Source organism: Nicotiana tabacum, chromosome 16 (genome assembly GCF_000715075.1).
Source record: "Nicotiana tabacum cultivar K326 chromosome 16, ASM71507v2, whole genome shotgun sequence".
Lineage (NCBI taxonomy): Eukaryota > Viridiplantae > Streptophyta > Magnoliopsida > Solanales > Solanaceae > Nicotiana > Nicotiana tabacum.
The window spans coordinates 160,896,377-160,915,437 of record NC_134095.1 but is presented as its reverse complement, the minus strand read 5'-3'; the positions used below and the strand labels follow the sequence as shown (position 1 = coordinate 160,915,437).

General features: G+C 36.2%; 1 protein-coding gene, 1 long non-coding RNA gene and 1 other non-coding gene across 7 annotated transcripts in view; 2 read left to right on the top strand and 1 right to left on the bottom strand.

Moving 5' to 3' along the window:
• The window catches only part of LOC142170805 (uncharacterized), a 37,821-nt gene extending 19,434 nt beyond the window's left edge, over nucleotides 1-18,387 (bottom strand). The window contains exon 1 of the long non-coding RNA XR_012700387.1: nucleotides 11,780-18,387. This is a non-coding gene — a long non-coding RNA (uncharacterized LOC142170805). The remainder of the gene's footprint in view (nucleotides 1-11,779) is intronic.
• LOC107808311 (subtilisin-like protease SBT1.8) lies at nucleotides 1,418-10,166 on the top strand. 5 transcript variants are annotated; one of them, XM_075233542.1, is made up of 5 exons: nucleotides 1,418-1,580; nucleotides 3,993-4,018; nucleotides 4,126-7,062; nucleotides 7,709-8,800; nucleotides 9,095-10,166. In XM_075233542.1, exons 3-5 carry the CDS (start codon nucleotides 6,933-6,935, stop codon nucleotides 9,868-9,870), a joined length of 1,998 nt encoding a protein of 665 aa, XP_075089643.1. In that variant the 5' UTR covers nucleotides 1,418-1,580; nucleotides 3,993-4,018; nucleotides 4,126-6,932; the 3' UTR covers nucleotides 9,871-10,166. The 5 variants fall into 5 exon arrangements, with proteins under 5 accessions (XP_075089643.1, XP_016488309.1, XP_016488308.1 ...); XM_016632823.2 differs by having other exon boundaries at nucleotides 3,993-6,769; nucleotides 6,970-7,062; XM_016632822.2 differs by lacking the exon at nucleotides 3,993-4,018.
• On the top strand, nucleotides 10,425-10,498 carry TRNAI-UAU (transfer RNA isoleucine (anticodon UAU)). Its single transcript has one exon. It is a non-coding gene; the product is annotated as a tRNA-Ile (tRNA).
• Nucleotides 18,388-19,061: the final 674 nt, after the last annotated feature.

Below are 19,061 nucleotides of genomic sequence, written 5' to 3'. Positions count from 1 at the left end.
TTGGTCGTCCCCATTTAACCTATACCCATTTTTTTTAAAACTTTTAATTTGTACCCACTTTTTAAACAATTTCAGCCCTCTTTCTCTTCCTCAAAGTTATATCCGCCTCTTCTTTCTCAAACTTCTCCTTCTCCCTTTTCTGTAAGAAATCTGTTACGGCTATGTATATAAACTGTGAATGCAAGTTCCTTGGTGGTTGTCTGAGATTGTACAATATGGTGGAGCTACTGAATCTTTTGAATATGTCATTTTAGGAATCATTACTGTTCTTGGTAGTCTGAGTCTTTGTTGTTTTCATTTCAAAGTGGAATGTTTTTTCTGTGTTGCTTCTCTTTTACTGCATTACACGCCATTACCCTTAATCGCTGTCATTCTCTTATTTTAAAGCTGTAACTGAACCTATAAGCCAGACTTTGACTCCAACATATCATAAAGATAAATTCTCATAAGGATTTCCTAATTGTTTTGTATTTTCGAATATCAGTTGCTTAGCAATAAAAATGGCTGAGCAAAGCTGAGTGTGAGTTAGACGAAATGAGGTTGCTGCATTTAAAGCGGACGATAACATAAAAAGCTTATTTTTTCATAAAAAACTTCAGCTCTAGAGCTGAAGTTCGACAGTTACAAAACAAAAACTTCAGTTCTAGAGCTGAAGCTTACAAACAAAAACTTCATTTCGTCTAGCCAGGTAACACACACACACACTCTCAAATTCCATACTTATATATAAATTTTACGTTGTGTATTTGTATAGATAAAGTGAACTACTGTTGATGTTCATTTTATTAGGAATTGCTACTTGTTACTCGAAATTTACATATCTAGTTTATGTATATTGTATATCATGAAATTGTTTTTTTAATTCCTCCCGCTACCTGCTGCATTGTGTGTATGTGTAAATAAACTGAACTACTGTTAATGTTCATTTTATTAGGTGTTGCTACTTGTTATTCGGAATTTACATTTCTAGATTACGTATATTGTGGATCATGAAGTTGCTATTTAGTTCCACCAGCTACCAGCTCTAGAGCTGAAGCTTACAAACAAAAATTTCAGTTCTAGAGCTGAAGTTCGATAGTTAAAAAATAAAAACTTCAGCTCTAGAGTTGAAGCTTATAAAATAGAGCTGAAGTTTGATTGTTAAAAAATAAAAACTTCAACTCTAGAGCTGAAGCTTACAAACAAAAACTTCAGCAGCTGAAGTTCGTCAGTTACAAAATAAAAACTTCAGCTATAGAGCTGAACTTTAGGCCCGACTGCTAGAATGCTGAAGTTTTGTGCGATTGTCTTTGCTACTTCAGCCCCGTATGCTGAAGTTATGCGAAAAAATGGGTATACTTACAAATTTTTTTTGCAAAGCGAGCACAAGTTAAAACGTGACACAAAAAGCGGGTATAGATGCAAATGTGCCGAAAGAAAATGTATTATTAGGCCAATAGGTTTTCTTTCAAACTAATAAGCCCAAATCCTATCTAGCCGATGGGATAAGAATAATGGACCGTATAACAGATGCGAACTCCCCGTCCGTCTCTTTTTCCGGCGAGCTCCTCGGCGATGTCTATCTCCGGCGAATTCGAGTCGTAAGTTCTCTCATCGTCTCTTTAAATTTCTCTCTCTAGAATTCTTCTTCTCTGTCTCTAGTTATACAAAAACCCTAACCCCCTTTTACAAAATATTTTTTGTTATATAATACGGATTATGAATTGCCACTGTATGCTTCTTTGAGTTTTTCTATTTTATAATTTATTTGCGTACTCATTTGTCTTCTATGTGTAATTGGCTTGTAAAGTTATGATGTTTGATACAATTCGAACCAAAACTGAATCTGAAATGCGAAACTGGAGCTAAGATAAAACTAAGAAATAAGAAGAAACTAGAGATTCTCATTCATACTCTGAAAATGGAGCTCAAGCTCAATGCATATCAGATTTCAGCTCCAAAAGCGTGATTAAGGAGCTGGACTAGAAGTGACAAAATAGAGACTACAAACAGATAAATATGTAGATAATACAACTGATACATAGAAAAATATTAGGGTTGAAATGCAATCTCCCAAAAGTAATAACTAAGTCCCCCATCAGCCGTTTAGTACCCTCCCTTCGGATACACGTACTATTCACACAAGCACACACACAGTATCTACTCTCACTTCAGCTTACTTCAATGTTCTATTAAGCTGGCTTTAATTATTGCGAAGTATCTGTAAATTTATATTGGAAGAGTAAAAAGATATTAATGCCGTCAAAGATGAGAAAATTAACATTTTTTTGTGAGTTTTCAGCTTTTTTAGTTTTGGAGGTACTTAATATTTCATGCATTTGTCATCAATTTTATTCACATGGGCACTGAGTTTGATACTAGTACTTTAGGCAATGCAATAGTTATAATTTAATAGTACTCTCTCTATCAGATTAATTCTGATGGAAAAGGATATTAAAGTTATTGTTAAAACTAAAAATTTAGTTTCCTAGAGAAAACATCACGTCATTTACAATTTAAGTAGTCTAAGGAATTTGAATTCTTGAACGCGTGAAAGTTATAAACAATGAGATGATGTTAAACATTTTGGGACATTCCAAAACGACAAGAGGGACACATAAATTGGGATAGAAAACGCAGAGGAATTATTGATAGCCTACAAGGGCAATCTTCTAGATTTAGGAGAAGAGTAAAAATGTTCTTTGAGAATTTACCAGAATTTTTTTTCTTTTTAAGTAATATATGTTGCCGATTTTGCTAGGCTTCAAGCTTCCCTGTTATTGACTCAAGGTTTAAAGACGCCATACTATTTGCAAAAATGTCATGCTAGTGTGATTACAGTCAAATTGTTTTGAGTTCTCTTCTTTTGGCGCTGCTACTATTCTGTCCATCTATTTTTCGGGCAATTCTTCGGCCAGATCTATCTCCATCGAAATCTATTAGTAAGTTCACTTATGGTCTGTTTCGCTTTCTTCTCTAGGATTCCTATTCTCTGATTAAACAATAACAACAATAACAACCCAGTAAAATCCCACTAGTGGGGTCTGGGGAGGGTAGAGTGTATGTAGACCTTACCCCTAACCCAAGGGGTAGGGAGGCTGTTTCCGGGACACCCTCGGCTCAACAGAGGAGACAATAATATCAGAAAAGAAGAAAAGAATAAATCCGTAACAACAAAAGAGACCAGAAAAATAATAATCAGCATCGAAAGAGACAACAAATAAGTGGAAGGGTAATAACCCAATGCTATGCAAAATGAGAATCCTATTCTCTGATTCTAGTGAGAAAAAAAATCCTAGCCCCCTTTTACAATTATTTTTAGTGATGTAGTACGGCTTATGAGCTGCAGTGTGTGCTTCTCTGAGTTTTTATTTTCACAATTTATTTGCATTGTCATTTGTATTCTATGTGATATTGGCTCATGAATTATGATGTTCTATATATCTGCTTTTAATTATTGCAAAGTCTCTGTATACTTATAATGGAATGAGGAAAAGAGATGAATGTCGTCAAAGATGAAATTGCATGCTGTCGTCATCAATTCTATCCACACTGGCCACTTGAGTCTTGAAGTTTGTATGTTAGCAGATGTGAAAAATACTATCTTAATAATAAATACCCCTCCGTCATATATTTTTGATGGAAAAATATTAAATTCATGGTTAAAAAGTTAGTTTAATTGGGGAAAACATATTATCAAACTTAAATTTGTGTAGTTTAAGGAATATGAGTTCTTGATAGTGTGAGAGTTATATAAAAATGAGATGATGTTAAACATTCTCGGCCTTTCCAAAATGAAAAGAGGGACACATAAATTTAGATAGAGGGAGTAAACTTTTGTGTTATCATTGAACTTTAATGGCAAAATGTTACTTCATTTTGGATTGATTTATAGATCAGTTTCCCTTGGCATTTATATCTTTTCAAATTTGTAGGTCTCAAACACAACACAATAGGTTATTCTATTCGTTAATTTATTTGAGGGGTAATATTTATTCACCTTTTTTTTCCAGGGAAGTTAAGCTTGGAGAAAGCATGGGTAGCTTCTTTGTTCCACCTCCACCTATCTTTGACTTTGAATAGCTTTTTTCAAAGTTTTTCTCTTAAAACTCTCTGTAAGTCTTTCTGGCCGCTGCCTGTGAACAGATTGAGAAGGACTCATGACCGCGATCCAACTATGTGAATCGGTTGTCGATTTCTTCAAGTCCATTGGATTCACAGATGCACAAATCCAATCCGCTGTTCGTAATGTCCCGCAAATCCTCCTGGCCGATGTTGAAAAGACACTCAAGCCAAAGATCCAACTATTACAAGAATTGGGTATCACTGGTTCTGATCTGGGTAGGCTACTTTCCACAAAGGCAATTATATTAACACGTAGTGTGGAAAAAATACTAAAGCCTTGCATTGAAGTTCTCGATAAAGTCCTTATCAACGGTACTGATAATGGTGATTGGTTCCGGGTTCTGCGAAGGTGCGATTGGGTTGTTACACAAATCCCCTCACTTGAGACTGATTCCTAATATTTCATATCTGGAGAGCATTGGGATTGTTGGGTCTCAACTATCATCACTCTTGAAGAGGCAACCTCATCTTTTTGCTTTGCCTGAATCTGAGCTTAAAAAGCTTGTCTCTAAACTTATAGATATCGGATTTTCTACTGATTCAAGAATGTTGGTGCACGGCCTTCATTCGTTAGGTTGTATTAGTCATGAGTCTTTTTCAAGGAAATTGCTTTTGCTTCAGAGTTCTGGTTTCTCCATAAATGAGTGCATGGAGGTGTTTAGGAGGGCGCCAAGTTTATTCCGAAGTTCAGAGGAGAAAATAAGACTCGGACTAGAATTTTTCTTGGAAACAATGGAGTTAAAGAAGTCAACTTTAGTACAGCATCCTACACTTTTGATGTTTAGCATGGAGGATAGAGTGATTCCCAGATATCAAGTTATTCAGCTGATAAAGTCAAGAAAACTTGTGAAGAAAGAGCCAAGTTTTTATTATGTGATGTGTTTGTCGGGGCATGTGTTCTTTGAAAAGTATATATCGAGATTTACTGAAAATGCAGAGGAATTATTGATGGCTTACAAGGGCCATCTTCTAGATTTAGGAGAGGATTAAGAATGTTATGTTGAAAATTTTGCCGGCATTTTCTTTTCTTTTTTGATCTGTAAATTTTGCTACTAGGAGTTGCCTACTATTGACAAAAATATCATGCTAGTGTGATGACTATAAAGGGCAGTCTGATGCACTAAGCTCCCACTATGCGCGGGGTCCGGGTAAAAACCGGATTACAAAGGTCTATCGCACACAGTCTTACCCTTCATTTCTGTTAGTGTGATAACAATCTGGAATAAAAATGGTTGTGACAGATCTCATTATGGTTATAGCCTTCGAAAGTGCATAGTGAAGGTGCAGTCTGAACATGGAAAATACTGGATCACCTACCTAATGTCACCTTAAATTTTATTTTGTTGAGTTCACAATTCTATTTCTATTTGTTACTTTGACGAAAAATGATGCCTTCTGTGTGATATGGGAGGAGGCCTTGAACCAAATGGGTACTCACTGTTATACTCCCTTAATTTCAAAAATAATAGGCGCTATTTCCTTATTAGTCCGTTTCGAGAAGATTGACACATTCCTATATTTCTTTAATGGGAAGCATTTATGGTCACACAAATGTTATGACTTGGTTAAGATCACAAGTTTTAAAAACTTTAAAGCCACACAAATGTTATAACATATTTAAGGCCACAAGTATCAAAAAATTTCTTCTCTTTATTAAATTTTGTGTCAAGTTAAACTAGAACAAACAAATTGAAATGGGGGGAGTAACAATTAGAATATCTTTTTTTTTTTTTGGGTCTAATTCTTGGTGTGCAGAGTTATCCTGTACGTATTTTAGTATAAATGACACCAGGTAGCCACTCTAAAGAGCTGCTATTTAGAAATTAGCTAGTGCGTCTTGAATTTTATTTTTTCAGTTTAATTTTTCAAAATAAAAATGTCCTGAATTGTCCTGAAGTTAAGCTTTTTAGTTTAAAATTTTATGACAAAAATAAGTACCGAATAATCTCTAGATTGCATACCTGAGAATGACTATAGAATAACAGGAACTAATAGAATAATTAGAGTGTGTGAAAGCTAGACCCGCCGCCATCATAAAAAACAATATCATGCTAAGGAAAAAGACACTAACTAAAAAGGAAGGAGTAAAGGCTAAAGATATCATGTCAAGTAAAGCCGTTTAGATATCTATTACAAGGACAGTGTTTTGGCTGTCTCTCTTTTTTGGACTATAACAGCTGCTGAAACTGACGGCCCAGAAAGGAAGAGAAAATGAAGAATCTCTTGGAAGGGTATGATAAAAAGAACAAAGAAAAGTTGGATAAGTTTCAAATTACATAGCAAAAAGTTGGCCTTTTGCAATGATGAATGTGGACAAGAGTGTTATTTGGAGTGTTTGAAGCTTTTTGGAATCAGAAAATAAGCAAAATTACTGACTTTAAGGTGCATTATATCAGGAAAAAGAAGAAGTCTTGGGAATGTATGAACCATTACTTCATCTATATCTCAAACTAGAGAAAACATAAGATGATGGATGAAGCTTATCATGCTGGAAATTATTTTTCCTTCTAACTACTTAGGATTTGTCTTTCTTTTAATTAATGTGATGCTTATGTTTTCCTGAGCCGAGGATTTATTGGAAACAACCTCTCTACTTTCACAAGGTAGGGGTAAGGTCTGCGTACACACTACCCTCCCCAGACCCCACAATGTGGGATAATATTGGGTATGTTGTTGTTGTTGTTGTTGTTGTTCTAATTAGTTATGATTAAAATGTGGTTGTCTCAATCATATTTGATATTAAGTTCACATAGGGATATAATTTTGAGATTTAAAAAACTTCTAGTTTTAAAGAAATTCTAATTGCCTTATAGAACAAAATATATTTGATGTTTAATTTTTTTTATTTCTTTCCGTTCTTGCAAGATTTACACCCTTGGCACAACACTAAAAGTTGCCTCTGTATGACTTGGACGTCATGTGTTCAAGCCGCGGAAATAGACTCCTGTAGAAAGAAAGGTAAGACTGCGTAGATAAGACTCAATGTGGTTCGACTTTTTCTTGGACCTCTACATATAGTGGAGAGCTTAATCTTCGGAATTTGATAATGTAAATGCCCCTAAACAAAAACTCCTGGCTCTTTAAAAATAGGATGAGGACTACTTGTCTTTCCCTAATTTTTGCACTTTCTTTTCTTTAAAAATGAGTTAGCTAGTGAAGTTCACAACTTGACTTACAATGGCTGCACTCAATTTCTTCATAATCTTCACATCACTAGTCTTACCAATTGCATCTGATCCTCTGTTGTCAACTTATGTTGTCCATGTTGACACCAAAGCCAAGCCATCTCATTACTTAACTCAAGATGAATGGTATAATTCAGTGGTTGAGTCAGTTCTTGCAAACAAAATGGACTCAGATTCTACTTCTCCAAGATTGTTCTACTCATATGATGTAGTGTTACAAGGTTTTGCAGCAAGATTGACTGATCAAGAATCTGAAAAACTAAATAAATTTCCAGAAGTCATTCACATTTTCAAAGATCAGTCTAGAATCAAGCTTGACACAACACGTTCGCCGAATTTTCTTGGCCTAAACACAGGTTATGGTCTGTGGCCACAATCTAACTTTGGAGATGATGTTATAATTGGCCTTGTTGATACAGGGATTTGGCCTGAGAGTGAGAGTTTCAAGGACAATGGTATTGGTCCTATTCCAACAAGGTGGAAAGGTAAATGTGTTGATGGAATTGAATTCAACGCGACGAGTAGTTGTAACAGAAAACTTATTGGTGCTAGGAATTTCGTTAAGGGTGTTGAGAATGACTATCATCATCAATCGGCACGAGATCAAAATGGACATGGAACACATACTGCTTCAACTGCAGCAGGTACAGAGGTAAATGGTGCCAATGTATTTGGTTTTGCTAAAGGGAAAGCACGAGGGATTGCGAGTAAAGCTAGGATTGCAATGTACAAAGCTTGTGGGAGTAGTTCTTGTGCAGAATCTGATATTTTAGCAGCTATTGAAAGTGCTATAAAAGATGGCGTAGACATACTTTCGCTCTCTTTAGGATACGATGATGCTCCGTTTTATGAAAATCCAGTGGCAATTGCAACATTTGCTGCTGTTAAAAGGAACATATTTGTTGCTTCTTCAGCTGGAAATCTTGGACCTTATCCATTTTCAGTTCACAATACAGCACCTTGGGTTACAACAGTTGGAGCTGGATCACTTGATCGCGATTTCCCCGTTGAAATCAACTTATCAAACAACAAGACTTTTGTTGGTTCTTCTCTTTATCCAGGGAGAATCAGTGGTAAAAGTTACTCTCTTGTTTATATTGAAAATTGTTCTATAATGACAATCGATCGTTCTAAAGTTGAACGAAAGATTGTAGTTTGCAACACTAGTAAAATCGAAGCTCTTAGAAATGGGATTTTAATTCAGAAAGCAGGTGGTTTTGGACTGATTCAATTAAATCTTCCAACTGAAGGAGAAGGGATTAGAGCAATGGCTTACACATTGCCTTCTGCAACATTGGGTTATAAAGAAGGTATAGAGCTTCTTTCTTATATCAAATCCAATGCTAATCCAAGAGCAGGGTTCGTACGTCGAAAGGATACAGTAATTGGGAAAAAAGTTAGAGCTCCAATTGTTGCTAGCTTTTCTTCAAGAGGGCCTAATGTTGTTGTTCCTGAAGTCCTCAAACCTGACCTCATTGCTCCGGGTTTGAACATTCTTGCTGCATGGCCAGGTAACCAGAGACGGATCCAGGATTTATACCTTATGCATTCAACCTTTATTCTTTACCATTGACCCCACGACACTTTTAAACTTATGAGGTAGGAATTTTATACTTTTTGAAATTGTTGTGATTTTTCATATTGCGTGGAAGCAACCACTAATGCTTATGGTAGGATAGGCTGTCTACATCACACTCCTTAAGTGCGGCCCTTCGCCCGACCCTGCGTGAGCAAGGGATACTTTATGCACTAGTCTACCGCTTTTCTTTATTTAGTGATTCTTCACATTGTGTGTGTCTATGCAGGTGACATTTCCCCAACACGTCTCAAGATGGATCCAAGGAGAGTGAAGTTCAATATAAACTCGGGAACATCAATGGCGTGCCCTCACATAGCCGGAGTAGCTGCATTAGTCCGCGCTGTTCATCCAGATTGGTCCCCGGCTGCTATAAAATCCGCACTCATGACTACATCCACAGCATTCGACAATGCACAACTCCCTATCATAAAACACGAAGACATGGAGCTAGCAACTCCGATCAGCATTGGAGCCGGGCACGTGAACCCTGAATCGGCTATTGATCCGGGCCTAATATACGACACTGATACATCAGACTACATCAACCTACTATGCAGCTTGAATTACACAGAGAAACAAATGAAACTTTTCACGAACGAGTCAAATCCTTGCTCGGGTTTCACTGGATCTCCACTTGATCTTAACTATCCATCACTTTCTGTTATGTTCAGGCCTGATTCCTATGTTCATGTAGTTAAGAAGACACTGACACATGTCGCGGTATCTAAGCCCGAGGTGTACAAAGTAAAGATAGTGAATCTGAATTCTGAAAAGGTGAGTTTAAGTATAGAGCCAAGGAAGCTGATTTTCAATGAATCTTTACAGAAACAAAGCTATGTGGTCAAATTTGAGAGCCATTATGCATTCAACAGCAGCAGGAAAATAGCTGAGCAAATGGCGTTTGGTTCGATATTGTGGGAGAGTGAAAAGCACAATGTTAGGAGCCCCTTCGCTGTTATGTGGGTTCAGCAAAATTTCAATAACAGTAGATTATACAAATAACTTAATATGTACATTGTTGTATGTGTTATATCATCGTACCTCTAGCCTCCGAATATGTACTATGTTGTATCATCGTACCTCTAGCCTCCGAGTATGTATTATGTTGTATGTGTTGTATTATCGTACCTCTAACCTCTGAGTATGTACTATGTAGCATCATCGTACCTCTAGCCTCCGAGTATGTACTATGATATTTCATCGTACCTCTAGCATCCGAGTATGTACTATGTTGTATTATGGTACGTCTAGCCTCCCTTGTGATTTGGTAGTTGTTACAAAGACGATATCTTTATGTCTACTAAAGTATGTCCAGGTGCTAATCCACGAAAAAACAAGGGGACTATTTTGGCTAAATAAAGATAATGGAACTGAATCCAACTGTAATTTACACAGGTTTTGCTTATAAGAAAGGGTTATTCACAGAGCTGTTCAGCCTTGTATATCAGGAGCAATCCAATTTTAAAAATGAGTACAAAAAAGTACAAGGGAGTCCAACAAGTCTGGTTTATGGATTCTGCCAATTATATAAGAAAAGTATAGCTCGCATATCATAAGGTCCCGTAGCTCAGTTGGTTAGAGCGTTGGTCTTATGAGCCGAAGGTCGCGGGTTCGAGCCCCGCCGGGACCAAGGGTCGTATATATATATATGTTTTGCGAATTTTCTGCTTTCCAATATCTACAGAGGATAATCTGGTAGATTTATTGTGTGTTTTACTGTTGGATGAGGGATTTATAAGCTCCTATCAATGAAAACGTTTTATTGACGGACACAAATCGATGTTTTACTTGTCTGCCGTCCTTCCTACTGGTCAATGTCACACCCCTTTTTACCCCTCCAAAAGATATGTAATGTTATGGATTGTGGGTCTTTTCCAATTAAAGTGACAAATTCGAGTAAGGATTGTTTTATTTACAGAGTCGTCACTTGGAATTTAATTTTTTGGGTGTTCCAAGTCACCTTTTATTTGAAATCCCTATTCAAAAGAAATTTGACCATATTATTATTGGTCTGCGAAAACAAAGTCCATGTAAAAAATTCTGTTGACCGGAGAGAAGGTGTAAGGCATTCTCCGAGTCTCGTGGTTCTAGCACGGTCGCTTTATTGACTATATTTGGCTAATATTATTTTGAATAAATTGTGTTTTATTTGGTTCTCATATTTTTACCTATGCCCACTTTCATCGCTTGATTATTATTGAAAGACAAAATTACATTGTAAATAACGTTATAATTTTATTATGACTTTGCAGTTAAGGTCAAGTTACATAAGAGTGCACTCGAATTTGGAAATATGTACCATAATTATGCCACAGGAACTGTACTCATAGTCACGATAATTTATTATTGGCCGCATTTAAAGTATACCACAATATTCAAAGTAATTTAATTATTTGCTAAGTTTGGAATTATTATGAGGCTCTAAGGTTACATGGTAGAATTATGAAAAAGGTAAGATTGATTATTAAAGATTACTGGAGATGTCAATTATGCCGGGTATAGTAAGATGATGCGACTAGCAAATAAATTCTACTTATTCATTTTTTTATCTAGATTTAATTCTTGACGAAGAAAATTAATGGAATGAAATAAAAATTCATGCTAAACTCCAACGTGATCTCTACCAAATTAAGCAGTAGCTTATTTGACTTTTCCAATTCATGATTAATACTCACACCTAACATAAAGCCATAAGGACCTCACTTGACAAGAATAACTATTAAACAACATATGCACTTAGTAAAAGATTGATTCAAAACACGATAGAATTTGTCATTGATGAAACAAAGAGCAATAAACCAACTCAAACATTCATATTGATTCAATAGTTAAATAACACACCACATAATCACAACGATAATTCAAAACATGAAACTTTAGTAGAAATACTGATAAGAGCATGGAAACGAACCTGGAATATGCAACTGTTTTCAAATATATTGATAAGAAAAGATCTCTGATTGGTACATAACCTCGTTCAAAGTGAAGAGATCCAGAAACAAAAATGAGACCTTTATCGTCAACTCCTAACTGACCGCACGCCGGAACCTCGAACCAAGATCTCGTCGGAGACTTTTCCCGAACTGTTTTCACTCAATTTTTAGCGACCAAGAGTGACTTTTTTCTGTTGGTTTTGTGATGTTTGCGAGCTGGTTTTTGGAGGGAGAATCGATGCCCTTTTTTTTTAGTTTTGGAGCTGAAAGATTGGCATTAATGGAGGCAGGTTTTGCAACTATTTTGCTGCATTTTTGGGACAACTTTTGCTGTAATTTCGGGCTGCTTCTTTGTTTGTAGGTGAAGGTCTAAAGTGGATCTTGTATTTTTTTTAGAAGAAGATCGACGTGGGGAGGATGTCTTTTCTACGTGTGCTCGTTTATGTCTGAATGAAGAAGGTGAGGTTTAAGCCCTTTTTTCTTTTGAATGTGAAGGAGAGGCCAGAGTCAAAAAAGTGTGTGCTGTGCGTTATCTTTTGTGAGTCAAAAAGTGTGTGACGTGCATGGTCTTTTTGTGCCCATTCAAAAAATCACAATAATATGGTGCCTTTTAGTCAAAAACGTGATGGGAGGGAGTAAATCCAAAAGTTGTTAAAGTCCAAATGGTCCCACTAAATTGAAAAACATATCCCATAATTTGTTCTGGAAAAGATTCTCTTCTATAAAATGGTATAAATGAATTGAAGAGACTATTTTATTTTATTTTTTGGAAATTTTAAAGAATAAGAGACAAAATAGAGTAGTAGACCACGTGAGAGAGTGTAGGATTTGGAATTATATAATAAATAAATAAAATAAATACTACTACTATTACTAAATTAAAAATAATAAAATAGATATAGTAACTGTTCAATATTTATTTGGTTGAAATTTCTAACGTAGAAATCGACTAAACTAAATGGAAACAATATTTTTTTTTGCAAATTTTTCGTTCCTTTGCAAGAATAAAGTGGCTACTTAGAAAAATATAACTCTTTTTTTGTGATTTTTAATTTTCTTAGGTAAAACCTATAAAGGTGAAATAAAGATTAAATATATAAATTAGACTTTAAAATATTTATAAGTATGAAAATTTAAATATGGTCAAAAATTAGGTGCTCACAGCATACCCCTCTTTGTTTGGAAACATGAAGAGTTTTCAGACAAAGAAAATGTGAGCTATGTCACTAATTTTTGACTATATCATTATTTAAAAGGGAAGAAATAAAAGTGAAAAGAGTGCAACCGAGTCCTGGTTTTGGGCAGCCTACATATCCCGGGTTATAGGAAAATCAGGTCGCATGTAGTTCAAGGAGAATGGTGGAATGATGAGTTGAGGAGTCGAGTGAGGTTCCGTCGAAGCTCCCGTCTGCAATCTTGTTTATTACATCAAAGATATAAAAAGGTTACATTAAAGAAAAGGAAACTACAAAATCCTATCTATGTCTTCAGAAACTTGATCTTGTGTCTTGGTTGGTTCTTCATGCGGACCCTGATCTGAATCTTAATGCTTGTTAGCTGCAGGTATTGGTTCTTTCCTTTTTCAACTTCTCGGATTAAGGCGGGACATGCAAAGCTTGTGACTTCAACCATATCTTGAGCAGTCTGCATCTTTTCTCAGCTTCTGCACTTTAAATTCACTTCTTTTTGTTCTTTTCTTTATTCTGGATTGAGACTCATTCTTTTGGTCGTCTCAAACCCTGTGCCTCGATGTAAAACCTGCTCAGACACTAAAACAAACAAACGAACAAAATTTTTCTGCTCTAGTTTTCACTAGAAAAATTTCGTGAGTTATTTGTTTCTAAAATCTAAACTATTTCTTTATTTGAAAGCGATAAAATAAGAATTGTGTATCTTTGGGAGAAAGATATTAGGGAGTGGAGCCCTATATCTATAAATAACCTCAACTAGGGAGTGAACACCCTATGTTGGAGAAAGGCGACTAGTGGATGGAGACCCTATGTCTAAAAATCTCAATTAGAGATTGGAGCCCTATGTTGGCAAAATGCGACTAGGGAATGGAGGCCCAATGTCTAAAATCTCAACTAGGGATTGAAGCCCTATGTTGGCAAAAAGCGACTAGGGGATGGAGACCCTATGTCTAAAAATCTCAACTAGGGATTGGAGCCCTATGTTGGCAAAAGGTGACTAGGGAATGGAGGCCCTATGTCTAAAATCTCAACTAGGGATTGGAGCCCTATGTTGGCAAAAGGAAACTAGGGAATGGAGGCCCTATGTCTAAAAATCTCAACTAGGGATTGGAGCCCTATGTTGGCAAAAGGCGACTAGAGAATGGAGGCCCTATGTCTAAAAATCTCAACTAGGGATTGGAGCCCTATGTTGGCAAAACACGACTAGGGAATGAAGGTCCTATGTCTAAAATTTCAACTAGGGAGTGGAGCCCTATGTTGGCAAAAGGCGACTAGGGAATGAAGGCCCTATGTCTAAAAATCTCAACTAGGGATTGGAGCTCTATGTTGGCAAAAGGTGACTAGGGAGTGGAGACTCTATGTCTAAAATAATCTCAACTAGGGAGTGGAGACCCTATGTTGGCAAAAGGCGACTAGGGAATGGAGATACTATGTCTAAAATAATCTCAACTAGGGAGTGAAGACCCTATGTTGGTAAAAGGCGACTAGGGAGTGGAGACCCTATATCTAAAATAATCTCAACTAGGGAGATGAGACCCTATATGGGCAAATCATAAAAATTGAGATTGGGGATCTAAGCTACTTTTTTTTTTTTTGAATTTTTCTTCTTATCTCTTTTAGTTTTTTCAATCTTGTCTTGTTTTCTCTTCCCTTTTTTTTATTTTCATGGAATGAGTAAATGCGGGAAAAATTTGGAGGGGACTTCTCTTTTTATGGATTGTTGTTGCAAAGCTGTTTTTAGCACTTGCACATTTCTTTTTGGTTGTACCTGCTTTTTGCAAGGCTACTTTGGATTACACCTGTTTCAAGTTTTCAAATAAAGAACAATTGTTAGTTTGAAACGGTGGTTGGTTTTGTGGTCTTGATTGTTTCAATCACTCAATCTCGGCCCTTTCAACTGCAACTGGTTGCTTCCTGAATACCGACTGCATTTCTGACTCTGGAGAAACTCTGGCTTTTCCAGACTTTGTCATGATGATTGGTTGGTGGAACTCAACCTTTTCGACTTTATCTTGCCTTCGTAGGTCTTTACCTTCTGATTTCTCTTTTTTTTTCTTTTTTATATTTTTTTTTTTCATCATTTTTTTTCTTTTCTTTTCTTCGGAGCATTGGGGAACTTTCGGCTCCTCAAACTTTGCTGCAATGGCTAGTCGCGTGGGACTTAACCTTTTCCAACTTTATTTCGCCTTCGTAGGCCTTTCTTTTCTGGCTTCTTTTCTCCCAACTTTAAATTCAGAGCATTTGGGGTACCTTGGCCTTTTCAACTCTTAGCCGAGACGGTTAGCCACGTGGGACTCAACCTTTTCAACTTCATTTGCCTTTATAGGCGCTCCATTTGATATTCTCTTTCCAAGAGTTTTGGTTTCGAAGCATCGGCCGCCATGGCTAGTCGGGGTCGACTTGATGCTCGTGAAGAGGCTGGGTGCCTTTCTGCACATTAGCTCGCACCAAATGAGAACCCTATAAATCAGTCTTGCCATCCTTTCTTTGTCTTAGTTTCGGAACAATGTTAGACCGAAAGGGATTCAAAGAAAACAAACAATGGAATGAAGAATGAGTTTAAAACAAGAAGTGTCCCTTTCGGGGAAAGGAAATAAGGACTTATCTGGAGTACATGCGAACTTCAATGAACATGACATGCCTTTTGGACTGGATGCCTGGTATGTGTAAACCGTCCGACTCTTAGAAATTCATCACAATTTTTGCCTCAAAATTGAGAAACCTTGCCAGGACTCTATCGGTGCCGATGGATGTGAGGATCCTCTTTTCGATCAGGGGCGCCCTTTGCGGGTTTTCACGAGCTGACCTCTCTCATTTCTCTTCTCGCCTTACTCTTTATGAGTTTTCACTAACAAGACTCTCTCATTTTCATTTCTCTGCTTACCATCGCCTCATGGTGCCAGTATGAGTTTTCACCAATAAGACTCACTCATTTTATTTCTCTCATTTTTATTGCATCGGATCCAAGTAGCCGTATTCTTTGATCCTTGAACATTCTCACCGATTGATCGGAAAGACTTGAAAGGATTTGGGTAAAAATAATTTGGATTGAATTACAACTTTGGAACCATTCAGGCGAGATCATCGCCAGACCATTACAACATCTGCTCCAGTTTCACTTTTGGGGAAATTTACCTACGTATCCTTTCGGAATCAAGTCGAACATAGTTCAGGGAACTTTGTTTTTTTTTTCTTTTGTTTTTGTTTTCTTTTTTCCTTTCCTTTTTTTCTCTCTTTTTTTCATTTCATTTTCTTTGTCTTTTCTTCCTCTTTTTTTGTATTTTTTTTCTTTCTTTCTTTTTTTCATTTCATTTTTCAATAACACTTTTAGGTTCCAAAGAGGGTAATCAAAGAAAGGTAACCGGCTCAAAGGGTTGGCAAAAAGGATTAATGGTATTTGGGTAGCGAGAATGAAAGCCTTCGTCATCCCAATCAGAAAATATTAATGTTGCATAGGGAGTTAAGCATAATACCTTTTGATTGTATCCGCATTGATAGTTGTATCGAGGACATTTTCTTCGATGTATCCTAAATACAATGCTCATTTTGGCAAGACTCTTGTTATAATATATGGAACTTTTCCAATTTTAGAGCAAACATTTCTTCAGCTTCTTCATGATGCGGGAGGATACATCTCAGCAAGAGTTGCCCTACTTCAAATTTTCTGAAACACACTTTCTTGTTATAGGCATGAGCCATTTTTTGTTGGTACAGCTGCTTGTGGCAGATCGCAGCTAACCATTTTTTCAGCCATTCAAATCAACCATTTTAACCGGATTTGGACACAATCTTAATCCTTGATCTCGATTTCAACAAATATCCAAAAAGAGGAAATTTCAACTCCTGCTGGTATCATGGCTTCAATGCTATAAACCAATCACGTAAGGGCGGTTTCATTTGGACTTTGTTTAGGCTTACTATTCTAATTCTCTGTATATTTCATTACAAGCCTTATCTTCAATACATTCTGCTTCGTGATTCATTATTTCGGGGTCTGACAGCATTTTAGGATCTGGGCATGAAGTCCGCAAGCATGTCATGTCATTAAAATCTGCATTAATAGAACTCAAAAGAGAAGAAAAAAAAGTGACAAAATTAAAAAAAGAGACATTCCTAGACCATGAAATATTAATTTTATTTGATTTTTTTAAATTTTAAAGATAGAAGGGTTTACGTCAGAAAGTAAGATAATAAAGTAAAACATCCGGATTACACCCTGAAATAATTCGAAAGCAGAAAGGATAGCAAGATTGGCTACCGAGACTCCCGTCTGATGGAGAACTTTCAAGCTTGGCGATCGTTTTTTGGCTTTTCTTCTGTCTCGACAATGGCTGTAACGGCCTTCAGTGCCAGATCAAATTCCTCATCTTCACAAATCATTCCGACTATTGGCCCGATGTTGTGCGCAGGCAACAGATTGTTCATCACATCAAGAGCTTCTTCATCCTGAAAAACAATTCTTTCAGCTTCAATTAAATCTTCAACTGCCCTTTTGAGGGACCAACGATCCTATGTACTGTGTCCCACTGCTCCAAAGTGGTATTCACATCTAACATCAGCTCGGTGCGAGGGAGACTCGGGGTTTGGCCGGTTCGGGGCCACTGACTGCAATAGATCTAGCCTGATTAGTTTTTGGAACAAGCTTGAATACGATTCACCAATAGGGGTGAACTGATTCTTTCTGAAAGGCTCTCTTGGGCGAGGATTGTATTGGGGGTCATTTGGTTGATGATTATATGGAGCTTGGTAAGGATGGACATTTCTGGGGGGTAGAGCTTGGTTTTCTGTATAATATTGTGGCCGCGGGTAAGATTGCGCATTCATCACCGCATAGGGAGGCAGTGCCACGACATAAGCAACATCTAGATGGGGATAATGTTGTTGTAGGACCTTAGGAAGCATGTATGATTGGTTGAATGACTTGTGGCGCCCCCTCGAGCTAGAAGCTATCATGACTCCCTCTTCTCTCCTGTTTCTGTCACTTTTTTTTCAATATTTTTTTTCTTTTTTTTTCCCAATATTTTTATTCTTTCTTTTTTTTCTTCTTTTTGTTTATTTTTTCACTCAATGTTTTTATGGATATGATCGAATCCGATATGGATTGCCTACGTATGATGACGCCGCATGAATCATATCATTACGTAGTTCAGGAACAAATCAGGAATAAAGTACACAAACTAACTTTAATTTTTTTTTACTCATATACAAATAACTCCACAAAAGCTCCTAACAAGAAAAATATTTTTTGATTTTTTTTTGGTAGAAAGAAAAACTTCAAATAAAGAATTTTTGGACTTTTTTTTAAATAATTTTTTCTGAATGATTGAAAGAAAGACTTCTAAAGAAGAAATAAAAATATAATTTTTTTTTGAATTTCGACTTTTTTTATTTTATTTCGTTGTTGAAATTATTGAAAGAAAGATTTCTAAAAAAAGATATTTTTCTTTTTTTTTAAAGTTTTATTTTTGATTTTTTTTGATTTTTTGAAAGAAAGACTTCTAAAGAAGAAATAAAATATATTTGAATTTTGAAATTTTTCCTTTCAATTGTGAAAGAAAAAAAAATATTTTGGAATTCAATCCTTTTTTCTGGAATTTTTGAAAGAAGTTTTTTTTTTTACTTTTTTAATTTATTTTTGAAAGAAATTATTTTTTGAATTTTTTTTCATTTTCTAAGGAAAGATTTCTAAGAAGGGATTAAGGAAAAGAAGAATATATTTGGATTTTTCTTTTTCTTCTTCTTTTTTGGAAAATTGGGGTCGGAACCGATGAGGTTTGCCTACGTATCTCACATCCGGTGAGAATTAGACCCGCATAGTTCGATCAAAACTATGTACTTTTCCCTTTTGATTTTTATGAAAAATAAACCTTACACCTCACACAAGACTACTACAAAATATTTCTTTTAAAAGGGTTTATTTGCGCTAAACTAAAAGAATGACTCCCTTTTTTTTCTCTTTTTTTTTTAATCACACTAATTTTTAAAACCGGTCAACAATGCAAGTAAGCCTTCCAAATGATGTATCAAGTAGCACATAAGTGAACATGATGGTCTCAAAGAGGATACCTGT

Coding starts and splice junctions, on each gene's coding strand:
- LOC107808311 (XM_016632821.2), top strand. CDS start 7,282: ATGGCTGCACTCAATTTCTTCATAATCTTCACATCACTAGTCTTACCA. Junction 8,801..9,094: donor CATTCTTGCTGCATGGCCAG/GTAACCAGAGAC, acceptor GTGTCTATGCAG/GTGACATTTCCCCAACACGT.